This window comes from Psammomys obesus, unplaced genomic scaffold, assembly GCF_907164565.1.
Source record: "Psammomys obesus unplaced genomic scaffold, mPsaObe1.curated_primary_1811, whole genome shotgun sequence".
Lineage (NCBI taxonomy): Eukaryota > Metazoa > Chordata > Mammalia > Rodentia > Muridae > Psammomys > Psammomys obesus.
In genome coordinates, this window is record NW_026596131.1 from 11,898,025 (window position 1) to 11,917,640 (window position 19,616).

At 56.7% G+C, this 19,616-nt stretch overlaps 2 protein-coding genes across 3 annotated transcripts; one reads left to right on the plus strand and one right to left on the minus strand.

Moving 5' to 3' along the window:
- Nucleotides 1-207: 207 nt before the first annotated feature.
- Cygb (cytoglobin) lies at nucleotides 208-9,426 on the minus strand. Its single transcript, XM_055592219.1, has 4 exons — nucleotides 9,182-9,426; nucleotides 4,209-4,440; nucleotides 3,846-4,009; nucleotides 208-1,612 (listed from the first exon to the last, which is right to left on the minus strand). The coding sequence occupies exons 1-4, from the start codon at nucleotides 9,322-9,324 to the stop codon at nucleotides 1,579-1,581; spliced, it is 573 nt and encodes a 190-aa protein (XP_055448194.1). The 5' UTR covers nucleotides 9,325-9,426; the 3' UTR covers nucleotides 208-1,578.
- Nucleotides 9,335-19,332, plus strand: Prcd (photoreceptor disc component). Of its 2 annotated transcripts, none has more exons than XM_055592221.1 (6): nucleotides 9,335-9,382; nucleotides 12,087-12,262; nucleotides 12,524-12,592; nucleotides 14,092-14,155; nucleotides 14,494-14,585; nucleotides 18,960-19,332. In XM_055592221.1, exons 2-4 carry the CDS (start codon nucleotides 12,189-12,191, stop codon nucleotides 14,111-14,113), a joined length of 165 nt encoding a protein of 54 aa, XP_055448196.1. In that variant the 5' UTR covers nucleotides 9,335-9,382; nucleotides 12,087-12,188; the 3' UTR covers nucleotides 14,114-14,155; nucleotides 14,494-14,585; nucleotides 18,960-19,332. The 2 variants fall into 2 exon arrangements, with proteins under 2 accessions (XP_055448196.1, XP_055448195.1); XM_055592220.1 differs by lacking the exon at nucleotides 9,335-9,382 and adding an exon at nucleotides 9,545-9,732.
- Nucleotides 19,333-19,616: the final 284 nt, after the last annotated feature.

Below are 19,616 nucleotides of genomic sequence, written 5' to 3' on the forward strand. Positions count from 1 at the left end.
CAGCTCCTGGCTTCTTTCTTAGCTGGCTGAGCAATCTTCAGGTCCACCCCAGACAGTGCCCCAGGAGCAGCATGAGGGATGGGTACCCTGGATAGAACTTTTTTTTTTCCATGAAAATGCTCTTAACTAGAACTGCTGAGGGGAGGGAGAGGTGAAGGCAGGCCGTGGGGTGGGGGTGGGAGGTTGGAAGATGGAACAGACACCAGATACAGGAAGAACAGACCTTTTTAATGGCACAGCTGGGTCTGGTTACAAACATCAGAAACTACAAAAAGACAGGCGGTTACAGGAAGGCTGCGTGGGGATGGGACCGGAGGAGATGCAGGCTCAGTAGCCGCAGCAGCGAGACATCCTTCAGGACAGTACAAGGGGTATACACGGGGTCCCCAGCAATGTTAAGGAGACTAGGTGGAGAGGACTGGCCAGTGGCCAGGAGGAGGAGGGAGAGAGGCCCTGGGTCTCCTCTGAGGGGTGTGAGGGTGGCCCCTGGCCCTGGGGTCTGTCTGCTGTCTGAAGTGAGCAGGTGAGGCTAACATTCCAGGACTCTTCACTAAGGCTGCCCCTCACCCACCCTTACTCTCCAACCCACGAGTACACTGGCCAACACCCCACTGGGATCTTCTGAACTCTTGGTATGCCCTGGTCTTTGCCCTTCCTAGGGCAAGTCAGCTAAACCCTTAGGGAGAGAAGGGAAGGGAAGGGGAGGGCAAGGGAGGGCCGAGGAACCAGATCTTCATGTTTTTGTTGTTGTTTGTTTGTTTGAGACAGGGTCTTCCTGTGTAGCCCTAGCTAGCTTGAAACTCACCTCCACAGAGACCAGGTGTACACCACCTGACCTCACTCTCCTTCCTCTGTCTCCCACGCTCTGAGATCACAGGCATGCTCCAGTACATCTGGCAAACCAGCTTTTCTCTTTTTGGGGGTGGGGTGCATGAATACAGAGCACTGAGCTGTGGGGGCAAGCTGAGTGGCCCCAACTCTCCCAGCCGGCTCCGCCCTCTTGTGTTGTTCTAGGATTTCTCCCTGCTCCCTGTAGAGCAGCCCAGAAGCGCGACCAGGACCCTTCCTGGCCTCCCACAGCTGGGCCTGCAGGTCCACGCGATAGATATGTACGTGTGTGTATATATATATTTATATAGAGATCATATATAGAATATATCTGTGTATATGGTAGACCTGTGTGCGTGATACTCTAGAGATGGTAAGGAGAACCTGCATGCTGGCGGGCAGAACGGATGCGGGCTGGTTCCTTTCCGAGGTGACCCATTGGCTGGCCCTTGCTTTCCACCGGCCACTTGCCGGGTCTCTCTCTAACAGTAAGTAGAAAAGCCAAGAAGAGTGTGCCCTCTGCTGTGAGGCAGAAGGATCCCCACGCTAAGTTCAACATCCGGGTAGCCAGCCCCACCTCCCAGCAGCCTGGGGGACCACAGCCACAATGAAGGCCTCCTTTCGGGAAGTTGAGTCCGGGGATTCCTCCAGCTTCCTTGGTGCCCAGAAATGGAAGAAGGTCAAGGAGCATCTTCAGAACTCAGCCTTCTGCCCAAAGTGCTGCCAGGGACGGGGGAGCTGGGAAGGGGCCTACGGCCCTGAAGAGGGGAGCGTGGTCGGTGGGCTGTGGATGAGAGAGGAGATGAAGGTAACAGGTGACAGGGGTCAGTGGTGGAGGGCGGATGGGGCGCCTGGGGTGCCAGGAGAGGGGGGTCATGAGATGGGGGCACTACCTGCCAAGAGGCCCAACACTCTGCTAGACAGCCTCCCACAACCTCCATCCCTGCTGTGCTACCTCAAGCTAGTCAGGTGGCCCAAGAGGGCGCTGGACCTGTCCCTCCAAAACGTGGCTTACCCGCTGAGAACAGAAGCATTTTACACACTCCAAGACACCACACAAAAGTGAACTTGTTTCTCTTCATTTGGAAAATAAGATGTGCTGTTTGTCCTGGCAGGGCCAGGGCTCTCTGGCTTCCTCGAAGCCGTGAAAGTCCTTTGAGCTAGCTCACTGGCCGCCTCATCCCCCTACCCCAGCTCCCCTCCACCCATGAAGAGCGACACACCCTGAGACAGAGACAGTCCAATAAACAGTGGTGTCTGGCTCACTCTGTCTCCCTGATAAGGGAAGCTGGACGGGCCCTTCTAGAAGTGGGCCCTGAGACTCCACCCCACCCTGTGGGGCAAGGGGGGTTCCTGCCATAGGTCGGGTCCTTCAGACCCATGACCCCAGGACACCAGAGGTGGGGACAGAGGCTGTCAGGGGATGAGGTGACAGTCCCACCGTGGGACAGCTGTGGAAGCCCACGGTGACGGGCGGTGGCTCAGCCCTGGGATGTCTTGGTGCCTCATCACCCACCTCCATTCAGCCCACTAGGACCAAAGGGGGAACAGATGAAGTTTGGGGTTTGGCTAGCACTAAATCCCTGGGGTCCCGCTGGGGCAGGAGCGGGAGGGCTCGGTCGGTCCATGTGTTTCTGATTCACTGGGCCTCGCTGGCCAGCTCTTCCCTCAGTCCCCCTAGGCCCAGTAAAAAGCTCTTTTCTCCAAAAGCAGGAAGTCTTGTGTCCGGGCTGTAAACAAACTCATCTTGGGCTGCAGAGCCTGCCTGGGGAGGGGAGCTGGGGGGAGGGCGAGCCCCTCCCAGGTTCCGCCCTGATCTCTCCCTGACAGCTGGAGGTGACCCCAGTTTTCCAGCCAGGCCAATGCCCTCCTCTGGCAGGTAAAACTCTCGGGTCTGAGGCAGTCCTGGTCCAGCTGTTCACATCTGGAGCTGACCTGGCTGCAGCTACCGATTCCTGAGAACTCTGTTCCGCTCTCCTGGGGAGCTGCTGATGGTGGGGGGTGGGGGGGACACAACATGACTGGTTGGTCGGTGGCAGGAAGGGCAGCAGGCCTGGCCTCCCCTGGCCCTTAGGGACCTCCTCTGCAGAGCTGGGTGGAGAGGCCCATAAGCAGGAGGTGGCACGGGGGTGGGGGTGGGGGCTCTGAAGAGCCCGAGGAGACATTGCCTTTTCCATGGGAAACTGCTGGGAATGTTTCTCTACAACACGTGTCCCAAGCCGCTGGCTGACCCCTGGTTCCTGTTCCCGCCTCCGCTCCTCTTCTTCCTACTTCAGCCCTGCCTCTCCCCTTCCATTCAGCTCCCAGAGTTAGCTGCCTCTTGGGGGTCTCGGGGGGTCTGAGTGTTCCCAGCTGCCACATCCGAAGGCCAGCCCTTGCTGGTGCTCCAGCCAGCAGGAGTCACCGAGTCTGGCCACCCTGTTGGAGCCTAGAAGTGGGAGCTGTCTTCTGGTCAGACTGGAAGTAAACATCCCCTAGTTTTTGACCATGGGAGTGACACCCATATAGGTCCCTTGTGGGCCTGGGCATGTGCGTGTGTCCTCGTGACCCTCCTGGCTTCAGCTCTGTTAGGGCAGAGGCTGGCTGGAAGCACTCGCTGGTCACTGTGGGATGAGGAACAGGCCTACAGGACTGGTACCAGGGAGGAAGGGTGGAGCTGGCCCACACTGCTCTGAGCCCAAGGAACCAGGAGCCGTCGCCTGCCAGGAGAGCATCATAGCCTTGGGTGATCCGAGCCCTCCCTGCTCCAGGCGAGGAGAAGCACTGCCCAGACAAAGCTACTTGGAGTCCACAGCTCTGTGCAGCCAAGGGTAGGGGTTGGACAGGAGCTGGCCTCAAGAGAGAAGGGCACTGCCTCACGGGGGGCCTTTGCGTTGTGCCTCTTCTTAAATGTGTCTGACTCCCGTGTCTGCGTGCCTGAAGAGTTCCTGCCACGGCAGTCAGTCAGATGGAAAGCCTCGGGGACAAGAGAGGACACAGCAGGGAGGCTGCCCAGCCCACCCGCACCCCCTCCTCACGTGGTGGTGTTGGGGACCTGCTGTACCCAGCCCACTTCCTTGTAGGCAGCGGTCACATGGCTGTAGATGAGACCACGCAGCTTGGCCCAGGCTCTCTGCGTCTCAGGAGGGAAGTCATTGGCAAACTCCTCGGCGATCACCTCCAGAATGACCCCAGAGAGAATCTGGGGGCGAAGGAGGGAAGGAGGGTAAACGCCTGGGCACCCCTGCCTCCCACAGTCCCCAGGATCCCTGCTCCCCCGTACTGGCCTGCGCGGGCACAAACTAACGGCCTGGTGGTTGCTGGGGGCCACTCTCAGGACAAGGACTGCTATGACCCAGCGGCCCGAGGGCTCTGGCCAAGAGCAAATAGGACATACATACCTTGAAGTACACGGGTTCCACTTTGTGCTTGAGGGCGTGGGCCTTGCCAACCAGGGCAAGAACTGAGGACACCTTGTCGGGGTCATGAAGGTTTTCCACGACAGTGTTGAGGGCTCCCATGACCCGACAGGCATGCTTCCGCAGCTGGGGGCTCCTCTCCATCTCCAAGGGATCCTCCATATGTCTAAACTGGCTGAAGTACTGCTTGGCTGAAGGGAAGTTCACAAAGAACCTGGGAGTAGGAAGGGGGGTGGGCGCTGAAGCAGGGGGCTGTCTCCAGGTCTCTCTGGAGTGGCCAAGATAGAGGAGGGGATGGAGAGGTAGACACATCGGTCATAGCTGAAAGCTCTCACACAGAGCGACTGTCCTTCAGCCACGAGCTCTCCTTCTGGCCAGGCCCTGCAGGGACTAACTGCTGAGCCTGTTCAGCCTGGCAGCCGCTTGTGCCAGGCCGCCGTCTGCCTTGCTTCTAGTGTGCCTTCTGAGCCTACACCCCACTGAGGCCTGCTCTGCTCACCGAGAGGGAGAGACTTCTAGAAGCCTGGGACAGTTGCTTTCATTTTTAAAGACTCATCGTGTTGCCCAGGATGGCCCTGAACGCTTGGGCTCAAGCCACCCTGCCTCTGCCTCCCACACTGCCCTCCTTCTCTTCTTCCTCTTCTTTTTTGAGACAAACTCTTGCCAAAACCCCCTGGCTCGCCTGGACCTCTGTGACGACCAAGCTGGCTTAGAAACCCACAACACTCCCATGGCTCCTGCCCGAGTGCTGGGTTACACACATGCGCTGCCTTGCCTATCCTGCCCTTATTTAGCTGCTCTCTCAGTCCTGGGCTTTGAACCCAGGTCCTGATGGTTCCCATGCAAGCACCCATTATTTATCTCCTCTAAGCCTCAGCTTCCTTATCCACAAAGTGGGCATCGGCCATCTTATCCCACAGGGGCTGGGGGTATAAGGAGAACCCGCATGCCACCAGCACGGTGTCCACAACATGTGGCGTTCATTCTTGGAAGAAACTGAGAGCCCTCCTTGTGGATGGAGCCACCTGTCTGTGCGCACGCAGCCAGGGACGAGATAAGCAAGAGAACCCCTTCTCTCCCCGCCAGTCTCTTCCCTCCTTGATGCCCCTCAGCAAATACTGACCAGCTGTGCTGATTTAAACAACTGACTTCACCTTTGTGGTACGCTTTGTAATTACTTATTGAGCTCGTACCGTCCTCTGCCTCTCAAAGGATGGGATTTAAGGCATGGCCCACCACACCCAAAAAGTCCCTTGCAGGGGAATTTGAACTTTTCTAACCGTGGCCCTTCCCTTCCCTAGTTTATCTAAGTTTGTTTAACTTCCCCAGCCTTCTTTCATTACATCATCCTCCCGCTCAAAAACAGCCATTGGCGCCGTAGCTTTGCACCCAAGTTAGATGCTCCAGACTTCTTCTGAACTGTCCCCCGCCCACTTCTCCAGCGCCATGTCTGCACTGCCTCTTCCCAGAATCCTCTCTGTCCCAGCCCAACAGCTGCACTTGGGCCTGTCTTCCATCCCATCGTGTGGGATGCCTGACACATTCCCCGAATCAGACCTGCCGCTCCCTGGCCACCCAGGGTGACTGTCCCACTGGACGGTTTTCTCTGCTACCGTTCAGTCTCTTGGACTAGACCCCAAACCATGCATGGAGCAGGGGTCCCATCACCCCAGCCTAGCCCTCCGCCAGCTGGAACTCAGTGAGAAACATTTCAATAATTTAGTGGTTCCTGAGAAAGTGTGTAAAGGGTCCTGACCTGTGTCCTTGTGTGTCATCGTCTCCTGCAGCATCAGAGGAAGCTCACAGCTTGTGGCTCAGACCTGAGAGCCTGATGTGAGGACAATAGACACAGAACATCCGGCTGGCCAGGCCTTCTGGGGACATAGCTGCTTCTGGCAGGAAGGTTCTGACAGTGGCCAGGGCACTGTCCATGACTGGGGACCCCCTTGGATGCTGAGTGTGACCTTGGACAGTTAGGAGCCCTCCTCCTGTCTGTGAAGGTTTGACAGAAGCTTTGCCCCTGGCTTCTCCAGATGAGCGTGGGTGTGGACCAAGGTGACAGTGAGCCTGAGAACACACAGGACTTCTCTGGAAGCTTTGTGATGAGGGACAAATGGGAAAAGATGCCTCAGGGACCGGGGAGACAAGCTAGTGGGTAAAATCACTCAGAGTGCAAACCCGGCAACCAAGTTTGATCCCCGATTACATAAAAAAACAAAAAACAAAAAAACAAAAAACAGGGTGCTACGGCACATCAGGAACCCCATCACTTCTAGGCAGCGAGAGAGGGTCCCCAGGAGACAGCGCAGTGGCAGAAACAAGAGGCTCTTCCTCCACAAGAGGAAAGGAGAGAGAGAACAGACTCGGGACAGTCTTCCTTTGACTTCCACGAGAATCCTGTGACACACAAACATTCCCCAGCCCCTACTCAAAGTAACAAGCACCCCAGGTTCTAAGGCTTCTATGATTGCAATAAAATAATGATTTTTTTTTGGGGGGGGATGGTATGTTGCCATTTGCAAGGGACCTCTTACGGTATTTAGCCTCCACAGTCTAGAAGCTCTTGTGTCCTTTCCCTAAGGAGGGCATCCCAGGGAACAATCAGTGAGCATTCACTATCCAAGCATTGCTTTGCTCCCCATCTTGAGGATCAGAAACTGGCTGGTCCCCAAGGCTGCCCAACAGGCAAGAATTGGTCCTGAGCACAGGTGAGTCTCCGGCCCCAGCACAGTAGCACCGTGTGTGTCCCTGAAAAAGGCCTTGAGCTCTGCTGTCATCCCTGCTTCTCCCTCAACCTGGGTTTCCTCCCACCCCTCCCTGGCTGGCTTGAGCTGCCAGGGAGAAGCCTCAGCAGCCAGTCTCAGGGAGTTTCTCAGCTCCTAGAGGCATCCGGGCTTCCAAGAGCCTGAAATAGGCCTGTCTGTGTGTGAGGGGGAAGGTGTCAGCGTTACAACCAGGCGGGAGGTGCTCCCTTCTCAGCTTTCTTCCTGACAGGAGTGGAGGCCTGGGGTCTGCCCCAGACCCTAAGGCAGCTAGCTCGGCTACCTCCTCCTTCACTGTGCCATGTATCTGCCAGGGACTGCTGCTGGTACCCAGCCTCCTCTTTGGCCCCTACCCTGCAGGCAGAGTGGGTTTGGGGACTGAGAGGGAGAAAGGGTGGTCAGAGGACCTGGTCCTATGGACGACATGAGTTTTGTTACAGTGAAGCTGTGAGAAGCTAAGGGTCTTGGCCTTTCCCCTTTCCACTGGCTGGGCCTGGGGCAGGCAGGCGGCAGCAGAGGAGTCGGTGGTGCCACAGGGAGTGGCCGATAGAGTGTTGGCTGAGGTTGGTCAAGTGGCTCCATGGAGTTAGGTGAAGTGTGGTATTGGGCGGCTCAGCCAGGCAGATCTGATTGCCATATCGGGTCTTCTCAAGTTCACCATTGGCCTTTGAGCAGAGTCTATCAGTAAATATCTCAGCCAGCCATGCCTAATCCCCTGGTGTCAGAGGTGTACAGAAGAAGAAAGGGCTCACAGGATACAGAGTGAGCCCTACTTCAGCTCCTGTCCTTCCTCTGCACCCCCCCCCCCATTCCTGGAGAAGCAACTCACTGATGAATAGCCAGGCCTACACAGATCATCTCCAGGTCCTGCAGGCCTTGCCTTGTTCCCACGTGTGCACTGTGGGCCTGGGGGGGTATGGCACACAGCCGAGAGCAGCCCTCTGGGGATGCAGACTGGCGTATCTGCGACTCTGCTCCCCACTGCGTGCTTGGGTGTGTGTGCCCACACTGCCAATCTGTGTCTCCAAGTGTCTGCAGCTTCAGCATCCCAGTGGCCCTGCTTGGTTCCCGCCACACCGGGCAGGGTTGCCCGGGACTAGCTGCCCCTTCCTTTTCCTCAGCAACCCTCCCCTAACTCCTTCAAACTGCTTCTGCTCTCTTCCCTCAAAACCTATTTCTGAGTTGGAATCCAGGCTTATCAGCAGGGAGCTGAGCAGGTCTCAGGCTTGCAGGAGGCAGAGGCAGAGAGGCCAGAGAAGGGATGGAGAACGGGAAACAGACATGCATGGGCAGTCCTGGCCCCCAGGTTTCACCCATCTTCACAGGACGCTGCCCTGCTCTGTCCTAGATTTGACAGGCCCCCCTCCCCCACTCCTCTCTTCCAAGAACGGGGGCTGACGGTGAGTGTGGCGGTTCTGCCTGCCTGTACCCCTGGGTCCAGTGCGTGTAGGAAGAGTCTAGATTTGATTTGTAGCTGGAGTCAGTCTCTGGCGTGTGGGGCTTGGAGACATCACCGAGCAGGTGTGTAAGTAACAGGTCACATGGGGTGGGAGGTCCTCAGAGACACTGCGCCAGACTCTCTACTTCTTACCCGACTGGAGGGTCCAGAGAGCAGCCCTGTCTCCTGAAAGCCATCCCCCACCAAAGAAAACAAACAAACCAAAAACTCGACCAGGATTTCCTCCCAGGAGCCTGCTGGCTCACCTGTGTCACCTGCAGCTAGCACGTGCTGGCCTCACTTTTGAGGCAGAGAGGGGCAGCTGGGCAGCCGGGCCTCTTGACCTTTACCCCCTGCTCTCCGCTGTGTTCTTCCCAAGGGCCCAGCTGGACAGCGCGTGCTGTTTCCCTCTTTAAACCCCTTCCCGGCTGAACCTCGGTTTCTCCGCCTGTCTCTAACACGGGGAGACCCACCGGTCCCTTCTGAGGTCCGCTCAGATACCCCAGGATACAGCTGAGTTGGCTCACGACTGGGATGGGCGAGTTCCTGGGCCAGGGAGACTAAGTGAGCCGCACTCCCCGAGCCGGGAATCAGCTAAGGTTTCCATCGCTCCAAAAAGCACCCCCGCCACCGTGACCCGTCCCCAGTCGCTGGGGAGGTGGCGCCGGAGCTCGCAGCGGGCCGAGCCCGCCTCTCCCCGCAGCCGCTGTCACCCTCCCCGTCCTGGGCCCCGCCAAGCCCGGAGCGACACCTACCTCACCAGGATGGCCACCCCCACATCCTCGCAGTTGGCATACAGCCGGGCCCACGTAGCCTGCACCGCCTTCCTCTCCGCCTCGGACAGCTCCTCGCTCCTCTCCCTGCGCTCTATCTCCATGTCGCCTGGCACTTTCTCCATGAGCAGCTCCGAGCCCAGCGCGGCTTCGCTGGGCGGCGGGCGCGGGGAGTCGAGGCCGGTGCGTGCGAGGCGGGCGGGCGGGCGGGCGCGGAGTAGAGCGCCGGAGGGAGGGAGCGCGTGTGTGTGTGTGTGTGTGTGTGTCTGTGCGCGCCGGGTGTGTGTGCGCGCGTGTGTGCAGGGTATATGTGCAGGGGGCGGGGGACTGCGAGCTGGGGGCGGGGATGTGGTCTGCTGGGGGTGGGGGAGGGATGTTTGAAAAAAAATGAATCCGCTCCAAAACCCCAGTCCTGTTTCGGGGAGGCAGTTCTGGCAAGGTGAAGGTTAGGCGGGATCGGGGCGTCAAGGCTGGCGTCTGCCCGCCTGACCACCCACCGGCTAGCGAGGCCACCGCGGTTCCCGCTGGGAGAGGTAGGTGTGGCCAATGTGCAGAAGGGGCTGGGAGGATCAGGGGGTCACGCGGCGCTGGGTAGCGCGGGCCGCGCCGGAGTGCGCCCGGGTCGGTGGGAGCTGGGGACGCCGGGTGCCAGCTCTCAGTGCGCGGTGCCTGGACCTGAGTGTGTGTGTGTGTCCTCCACGCGGTGGGGAACTGACTCACAGTCAAACACACCCAGGGCATCGCCACTGGTCGCCTGCTGGGGAGGACGAACCTCCTAACAAATCTGGGCTTCCCCTGTAGAGCCGCCACTCCTGAGTCTGAGACTGGGCACAGGCACCAGCCTCAGACCTGGGAACCCCAAGTTCTGGCAGGTTTAGGGCTATGCGTAGTCTCTCTTCCCATCTGCCGTTCCTCCTGGCTCTCTCTGAACTTGAACACATGTCCAGTCTGGGGAGCCAGAGCCCCGTGCCCCCCTTTCCTCCTCACCAATGCCATCCATGCCTGCAAGCAGGAAGTAAGTCCTGAGAGGCGAATTAATGACAGGCAGGTAAGAAGCAGACGCTGTCCTGAGTTCTGGCCTTGGCCTTGGTGGAGTGATGTTTCATAGAGAGGCGGTTGGCGGTCAGGTGTGACGGACAGGCTCTGGGAGCTAGAAGTCCAGAGTAAGGCACGGACAGTGGAGACAGCTGTTACCATCAAGGATTCGATTTGAGAAGCAGAAGGCAAATCCTTCCTCTCCGTAGACTGCTCAGGGAGAGTTAGGACTGGGACAGAGGGGGAGCCTTGCAGTCTGGAGAGACCCAGAAACTTCATCCTGCCAGCAGTGGCTCAGGCCTGGCCATAGGCAGCAGGAACCCTGAGACCACAGAGGGCCTTAGGTCTTGACCCAGAAAGGTGAGGTGTCTCTGGTTCTCCTTGCTGAGGATGGGGCCCTGACGCCTCGGGAGGTGTCTCTGAGGTTCCCTGTTCAGGATGAGGAGTGCCGCTGCCCAGGAGGAGCTTTGGTTCCTGCTCATTTAAAATCTTTAGAGGTATTGCCCCCCTCCCCAAACCTTGATGAGCTGAGTTCTATCCCAGGGACCCACATGGTAGAAGGAAAGAACGGACCCCTGAAAGTTGTTCTTTGACCCCCCCCCAAAACACAAATAATAACAAAGATTAAAAATCAAAATCTAACAAGTGAGATGAGACGTCACTGTTCAGTCACGGTAGGGCAACAAGGACCTTTCTGGAGCCAGCAGGCCCTTCCTGGAGCTCAGTGTCGGGGCACTGAACGGGATTCCTGGGCAGGAGGCACTGCCTCCCATCTTGGTTAGGGAAGGAAAACGGAAGGTCTTGAAGAGGACAGTGTGGTTCAGGTCCCAGCATCACTCAGCTCTTGTCCCGGTCCTGCTCCACTCACTCCTGCTCTGCTCCCTGAGGCTCAGGCAGCTAACGGGGTCCAGCTGGGATGTGCAAAGAATATTTCTATTCATCTTCCCCTCCAATTGTCATACCTCATAAGAATATATTGGCACAGGAGGCTAGCACATAATTGATTAAGTTTATAATTTATATCTAAATTATATAAGAGAGTTATATAAGATAGAATTTATAGTTCCATCCGTGAGTGCACACCTCGATTCTGTCTTTTCCTGAAAAGGGGGTGTAAGGAGGAAAATTTAGAGGGAGCGCGGGAGCCAGTTCACAGACACATTCTCCACTCCTGGTCTTTCTGGTTCCATCCTCTGTTCCCTTCTCCTCTCTCCTGTGACAGTGCAGCTCCTCTGCCTCAGCCTGTCGCTGGAGAGTGTTGCATGCTTTCATGTCAGTAGCCCAGCAGAGCTGGCTGAGGGCCCATCGTTCTCCATTACCTCCTGGCTCACTCTTTCTCTCCTGTATGGGAGGCTGAACTCAGGGCCCTGGAGAGTGCTCTGTCCCTGAGCTATCTCTGCACACCTCTTTGAGGGACTCTCATTAGGTTTCCGGAGCTGGCCTCCTCTAGTTCTCTCTGTAGCTCAGCCAGGCTTTGAACTCGAGGTGACCCTCCCCTCCCCAGTGGCTTACAGGTCTTTGTCACTGGGCCAGGCCCCACAGATCCTCTTTGAAGCTATCCTTGATGCTTGCAATTCCCCAGGTGCTCAGCAGGTGCCTTTAACACTTTATGGAAGTAAGTCACTTAACTTGATTGTGCTACCTGCCTTGAAGCCCAGGTAGTAGTGAATGTTCTGGCAGGATACTCTGGGCAGGTGCTCAGGGCCGCTGTGCGTGTCCCTGAAGGAGGATGGCTTACTCTGCCGATGGAGGGGAGATCTTGGGCCTGGTGAGTTTAATCTCTTTACAAGGTCAGGTCTGCTGACTCCACTAATCAGCTTGAACCTCCTAATCTGTCCCCGGAAACTTTCAGGAAACACGGCTGTGGCTTGTGAGAGGTGGCCGGGCAGTGCGGCCCTCGCCCGTGGCCGCCTTCTTCAGAGTTGGTCTTCGGTGGGGATGGGGCAGCTGAGCCATGTGCACTACCCTCTTCCTGCTCAGCTTGGCCATGCTGTGGCGCCGCAGATTCACCAACAACCGGGTGGAACCGTGAGAGACTGATGGGCTGTGGACTGGGGGCTTCGGGTGGGAGGAGCGACCAGGGGGAGTTACAGCTGAGCTTAGGGTGAGCAGGCCTGGTCTGGGAGGCGCTCAAAGGACTCCCTGGTGGGGTCACTCTCAGAGCAGGTGGTGCTGGGTTCGAGCAGCCAGCCCCATTACTCCTGTGCTGCTGAACTGTGGCAAGCGGGTGGGACGGAAGCTGAGGCTGAGCACTGCCTACAGGTTCTCTTGCCTGCTTTCCCCTCCCAGGGAGCCCAGCACAGTGGATGGGGCAGTTGTGGGGAGCAGCTCCGACACTGACTGTCCATCTTCCGGCAGGTGAGAGTCGGGAGGAAGTGTGAGCGTGTGTGTGTGTGTGTGTGTGTGTGTGTGTGTCTGTGTCTGTGTGGTGCGTGGGTACGGTGTTCTAGCCTTCTCCATAGTCAGTCCTTGTGTGGTGGGCAGGTGAGGTGGGAGATGGGAGTCCTTGTCCACCTCTTCTGGACCGATGCTGTGTTGCTTTGCTTCTGGGATGTGAGTGTAAGGCAGTCCCCAGGAGGACCTTCTGTTGAGGGAGCCGGGAGCAGAGGGAGGAGGCAGGAGCCACTCTGGGTCAATTCGATGCTCTCCGTCCTTGGTCCTCCCTCCTCCTTCCTCTGCCACCGACGGGCTCTGCAGCTCCGTTGCCTGAGCCTCCAGCAGGATTCGCTGTCCAGTCCCCAATAGAAGGCTCAGGAGGAGCATGACATCATCAGCACTGAGCACCATTGGCTGGGCAGCCCCTGCGGGCAGGACGCTGTCTCCAGTGGCCAGAAAGTTAACTCTTCCCTGGGTTGAAACCATGTGGCCTTTGGGGAGGTGAAGTTGTGCATTCTTCCAGACTTTTCCTTCCCTGGTTTAGCAGAGTCTTTTTTTTTTTTCTTTTTTTAAATAATAAGGGGCCTCCATGCCCCTCAAAACACTAAAACAGTAAACCAACGGCTATTTAGTACCTTTGTATAAGACATTATGCCCCATGCTCTCCCTACCATGGGCAACATCTCAAGATCAACTCTCACTCCTAGTGAAAACAAAGGGCAAAAAATATCTCCTGGGATTCAGGGCCCACCGAGATCTGTGTCCTTACCAACTTGTGCTCAGTCAGTATGGAAGGGCAAACACATTCACCCTAAAGGCGAAGTTGCTGAGAGAGGCTGCGAGGCTGCTGAAGGGCAGCGGAAGGTGACTGCTGGCCTGTCCAGCCACACTCGTGGACAAGCAGCTGACGGGAGCCTGATGCCTCCCTAGGCCTTTCTCTCTTCTTTCTTTTTTGGTTGTTTGTTTTGAGACAAGGTTTCACTATGTTGCCCTAGTTGGCCTGGAGCTTGCTGTGTGAAACAGGCTGGCTTCAAACTCTCAGAGATCTGCCTGCGCCTGCCTCTTGAGTGCTGAGCTTAAAGACGTGCTACCACTCCCAGCTCCCAGGCTTTTGTTATACAATAATTCTCGGTAACCATCGGTGTTATTTCCTGGACATGGCTGTGTATAATCACTTGGTAATGGCTGAGGAGACTGAGCAACAGGAAGATTTGAATGGGGAACCATCTGACTTCCAAGTAGCTATCTCATCTGGGCAGGCCCAGCATGGTGTGGCCTGGCCAGCAGGAAGCACTTACCTCTTAACTCCTTAGCACCCAGGTACCTGACAGTAAGGAGCCAGTTACTGATGGAGGCTGCCACAGGGCTGACTGGGGTGGCATGGGGTCAGTGGCTACATGGGAGTAGGAAGAAGAGGAAAGCCCCAGACATGACAAGTTTAACCCTTCCATCTTCTGATTCCTGTGCTTCTTTCTGTTCAGGGAGAAAGGACCTCTGAAGTAGGCCCCCACTTCTTCAGGCAGCTCGGCTCTGTGACCCAGCCAGGTAAAGGCAGTACCAGGAGCCCTGGAGGGCAGGGGGCAGGGCAGCGTTCCAGCCATGTGAGACAAGGGAGTCAGCCTTCAGCTCTCATGGTCACTGGTGGAGGTTGAGTGAGTCTGGATTGATTTCAGGACACTGGGCAAGGGCCGGTTTGACAAGAATCCAGTGTAGCCCTGAGACTTTTCTGGGCTTGGGGGTGAGGCGGTAGCTGAGCTGTGTCTGAAGGGCAACGTTGCAGGTTCTGAGGGAGAGGTTGCAGTCTGGGATGGGCCACCCTGAAGTACACATCCCACCTCTGGGCCTAGGAGAGGGCCCTGAACTGTTTTGGCTTTCTGTTCCAGCTGGAGTCCTCGTTCAACCCCTATCCCGGGAGAATGCTGTGGGGGCTGGAGCAACAGCAGGAGCGAGAATGGGAGAAGCAGCCACGGAGAAGGTAGGCTCTTCCCCCACAGCCCTAGATCCTGTCCCAGACAGGCCAAGACTCTGGGGCTCCTGGGCAATGCTGGCACCGGCAGGAAGGACACGGACACGGGTGCTTGAGCTTTCCAGGTTCCCATTCCTAAGTTCCTGCTGAGGGCTGCCAAGCTGGAGAAGGCACACAGAGAGAGACTTTCCAGCCCCTCCCCCCAGGTTAACTGGAGGGAACCCCAGCATCCCAGGTAAGGGCCAGGTGCAAGCAGAGGAGCAGAACGAAGGATAAATGAGAGCTTGCACTCAGTCAAGGGTCCTGCCATTCATTCTCTAATCCAATCCTTACCATAACCCGAAGACCATAGTCCTGGTCTGGTTGACACTCACGGGGAGAGGCCCATTACCATGCTGTCGGGTGGGGGGATCCAAGCTTGCCCCCTAGCCGACTTTGCTGCTGCTCGGCCTGGCCACCTGTCAGCTCAGGAGCTAGTCTGTTAAACCCCTGTGGTCCAGGGCTGTGTCACTTTGCTGCAGTGATGCTCATTCCCGGGGCGTCTGCCTCTTCTCAGGCCCTAGGACTCACTTTGTAGTTGGCTGCTCTCCTGAAATTATCAGTAAGGGAGGCCAGCTGTGTGTGGGGCATGTCTGCCTGAAGCTGGATGGGAGCAGACAGCAGCTTGAGCTCCGAATGTGCTTTGTGTCTGTGTGTGTGTGCATGCACGTGTGTTGTGTGTGTGTGTGTGTTCTAAATGGACACCGGCATGCGGGGAAAGCATGGCACCTGTTTTTGTCACTGTGCTGAGTGCTCAGTAACTCGGCGGCCGCCTCCCTTGCCCCCAGCTGCTCTGCCATTTCTCTCTTTACTGTCCTGCCTGATCCAGAGCAGAGATAAAAAAGCACATTTCCGCTCCTGCTCCCCCATCCAGGCTTAGCCTGCAGGCAGCTGCTCCCGACTGTCTGGGAGCCATTCATCTTCAAAAGTGCCCTCACCCATGCGCCTCCCTTCCCCATCCAGCTCCCCACTGCCAGCCCAGCAGTGATGCCTCTGTCTGGCCAGCCTCTGCCCTTGACTTTCAGGCGGCAGGAGACAAGTCCCCTAGACAGCAGGATCCCAGCGTTGCTCCGCTTCAGTGGAGGGAGAAAAGGGGGTCAGTGCAGCAGCTGAGGGACCCGGTATTGGGGTGGTGGTGTGTGGGGGGGCTGCAGGGAGCCTGCCTCGGGTATGTACACAGGCTGTTCTGCAGGAGATGCTAAAGTGGGGCAGGAGGTGTGTGTGTGGGGGGGGGGCACACTAGGGGAAAGAACCTGCCAGAGTGCCCTGACTCAGGCCACGAGCCCATGGCCACCTGTCTCAGCTCCTGCCAGCCTGTCTTCCCCCTGGGAGGCAGAAGTTGTCCTAGTGACAGGACTGTGAGGCTGATGGCCAGAGGGCACTGTTCCTAGGAACTCCGTCTGTGTTCTCTGATCCCAGCTTTGCATTCGTTCTCTAATCTATTCACCATGTTCCTGTCACTTCATCCTTGTCTCTGCTCTCTCTGCCATCTCCAAGTTGCCTACCTCCTTTCCAGTGATCCAAGAAATTGTCAGGCCAAGGTCACAGAGTGGTACCAGGGCTGGCTCCCGGCCCAGACCCGATTCTGACAGGGCAGCACCTTTCTGCAGCTCTGTTCCTTGAGCCTCCTCTAAGGATCCCTTCCAGATGAAGGGCAGACAGAGGATGGGGAGGGGCTTGCTGGCGGGGAGTGTGGGTGTGGGGTGGGGGCTGGGGAGGCGGGATGCAGGATGAGACTCCCTGGGACCCGGCAGCTGGGATGCCATGTGGGCTGGGAGGGAGGGCTCCTCTCCCCCTGGGGAGCAGGCTGGCTTTGGTGGGAGCAGACTGTGTTTACACCTTGCCCGCACACCCTGCCCACGCTCGGCTTATTCCCAGGGCCTCTCCCACCCCAGCCTCTCTGTGAAGTCTGCACATTTGCAGCTCTCCTTGCTGTAGAGTCCCTTCCCTCACAGGGGAGGCTTCTACTGCCCATGCACCCTCCCCTCGGCCTGGAACTCCTCTTCAGGAGGCTCCCAGCACCCAGGTGCCTTCCCTCAGCCCACTAGCTCCCATCACACAGGTCAAGGGAGGGGCTTTAAAGCATGAAGCGTTGTCAGTTAGTTCTTGGCCATGACCAGAGGCCAAATTCTTCCCTTCCCCATTTCCTTGGAAATAGCTGCAGTTTGGAAACAGGGACAGGGATATCCAGATGCCTGGTAGGCAGAAAGCTAAGGGCAGTGGGAGAGACAGAGCCGAGATGAAGAGATGGTTTTGTTTCCTTGCCTACAAGACAGGTAGTTGTGCGAGGGTTAGATGACGCGTGCAGTGGCTAGCTCACTGGTGAGCGCTGCAGGCCTTCCAGTCTGTGGGTGTGAACTATGTCCAGCTGTGACAGCTCTTTCCTCCTCACCCCAGGGCACTTCCTCTCCTCTCTCCACATACATCACAGCCTGGAGATGAGCAAGTGAGAAGAGGCCAGAGGGCAGGGGAGGTGGAGAGGTGGCTGAGAGCACCCATCCAGGGCCTCTCTGTGTGCAGACAGCTGTCTCAGCCCGGCAGCTTCCTGTGACAGGCTTTGCTTTCCAAGCCAACCTCAGCTACCCAAGACAGGAGTCAGTTGCCCTGCTACCTTCCCTCCCATGTCTGAATGCTAATCTCCCTACTGCTGACAGCCTGAGTGACAGGGAAAAAGCTGCTCTGAGCTACAGGGTGGCCAAGGGCAGCAGCCTGAGCAGGAAGTGCTGCTGTCTGCTGCTTCTGTGGCTGACACTCAGGACGGCTGCCAGTCTCTCCTGGAGTCTGGAACATGACCAGAGAACAGATGAAACAGTGTGGGGGAGCAAGGTAGTGGCTCTAGCAGCTTTAGCAGCTGTTGCTATCTCATGCTAGCCTGTGCCACCTCAAAGCGAACCCACCCATCCCAAATGTGTAGCGTGTGTATGAAGGAAGAGCAGTCCTGAGATGGGAATATGGCAGGTGCGCTGGCTGGTACTAGACGAAGTGGGACCTGGGACCAACTGAGGCAGGCAAGAGCAGAACTGAGTGGAGTACCTCACTCTCCTGGCCTGTTTTCGTGCTGTGCTCTTTGCAGGGCTTTGGGCTGTTCAGGAGCTGTGTCCTTGTGCTGGAGGAGAGTGCTATTTCTTTGTGAGCCAGAAAATAAGAATGTCAGGGTGGCCATGCGGCAGCTTACATTAACAGAATGCTAATGACACTAATAATACTATTAATGATTGCTAATATGGATCAAACACTTATTATATGCTAGGCACTGAGCCCAGTGTCTTATTTATAAGCATGGTCTCATTGATGAGGCAGGGACTGCTGTTATCCTCATTTACCCAATAAGGAAAACGAAGTTCACAGAGTGTGTTCAAGGTCACAGCTGGCAGTCAAGCCAGGACCTGTGTCTGGGAATCTGATGCCAAAGCTTATGATAGAGAGGTCCTGAATCTGGAGATGGGGGCTTCAAAAAAAAAAAAAAAATCAGCGTGTGACCTACAAGGATACAAGGGCCTGGCTGTGGACCTGCCTGCCACATCTGTCTATGCAGCTGTGTCAGGGCTGCCCAAGAGATCCTTGCTGCTTTCCCTTCAAGCACATGCCAATCAAAGGCAGGCCAGACCCTGGGATCTGAAAGGCTAGTCCTTGCTTGCCTGCTGGGGAGAGCAAGTAGAGTCTGCCTCCTTAGGGTCCAGCAGTGCCCCTGAGACAGGAAGTGCTGGCCCCTGGCAGGGATGACAGACAGCAAGGCCATCGCTCATGATCACTGTCACTTGCCACTCTGTTGCCTCCTTCAACCAGGGTCAGGACTCTGGGGAAAGAGTGACAGGCAGCTGCCCAGTTGCAGAGGAGGAGGGCTGAGGAAGGTGAGAGCTTTAAAGATTTGTTTGCCTGCCAGGAAAAGAGGGAGGGGTGTGGAGTGCAAGAAGGTAGCTTCAAGGACCTGCTAGTCAAACTGGGACCACAGACCCTCTCTGTGAAGGGTATCCTGTGCCCCTGGTAGGGATTTAAGACCACAGTGTGGCTATGAAAATTCAAACAGAGAAAAAAAAAGATTTAATGATAGGCTGAGCTTACGAGCCAGAGTCAAAGTGCCATTTTCATTCCTATCTTAACACACACACACACACAATCACGTGCACAGTGTGGGCAAAAACCACATGAAAAAGTCAGCGTGTGTTCACCTGTTTATTTACAAGCGTTCGGTGGGATGCCAGGGTACACAGATCACAGTGCTGAGGGAGTGACCCAGCGGCGTCAGCCACCGTCCCTGCCCTGCTGCCTAGGGCCCTGGAAAGATGCTGGTGAGGAAAGACGCTAGCTCAGCTCTGCTGACTCAAATGGCTTTTTATTCTCTAGACCTCAGTTTCCCCACTCAGTAAACATGGGGAATCTGCATGGCCTGGTGCTGAGATGTGAAGATCTCATGACCTCCCCAGGAAGGGAAGCGGCTGGAGGAGCTCCAGGGCTGCTTAGACTATCTCCACCGAGAGAGACTCCGGTGCTGCGTCTGGCGGTGCTGACAAGGATGTGCCCACGTGACAAACACTTATGGAGTGCCTGTGTGCCACAGTGCAAAACCAGATTCAGAACACCTGTCAAATCCAACCAGAAACTGGACAAGACGTAAGAAGCAGGCATGACAGTGGGTGGCACGCAAGACGGTGACCCTGTGACTGTCTCAGCCTCTGCTCAGAATCAATCTCTCGTCAGGAAGGAAAACCAGAGCAGGTGAGGAGACAGTGTGACATTCATGGTGACATGCAGAAACAGAGGCAGCAATGGCAATTCAACAGGGGGCAGAACACACAGAAGGAAAACCGACCGCACTTGAACAAAAGTAAACGTACACACTTGTGAGGACTGGGTGGGAACACTGGCCAAACAAATGGCCTGGGTGTGGCTCGGGGGTCGAGTGCTGGACTGGCAGTGCAAAACTCTGGGTTCAGTCCTCAGCCCCCACCCCAACCCCTGACAAACAAACACCCAAACAAGCTGGGTACTGTGGTGTACTTG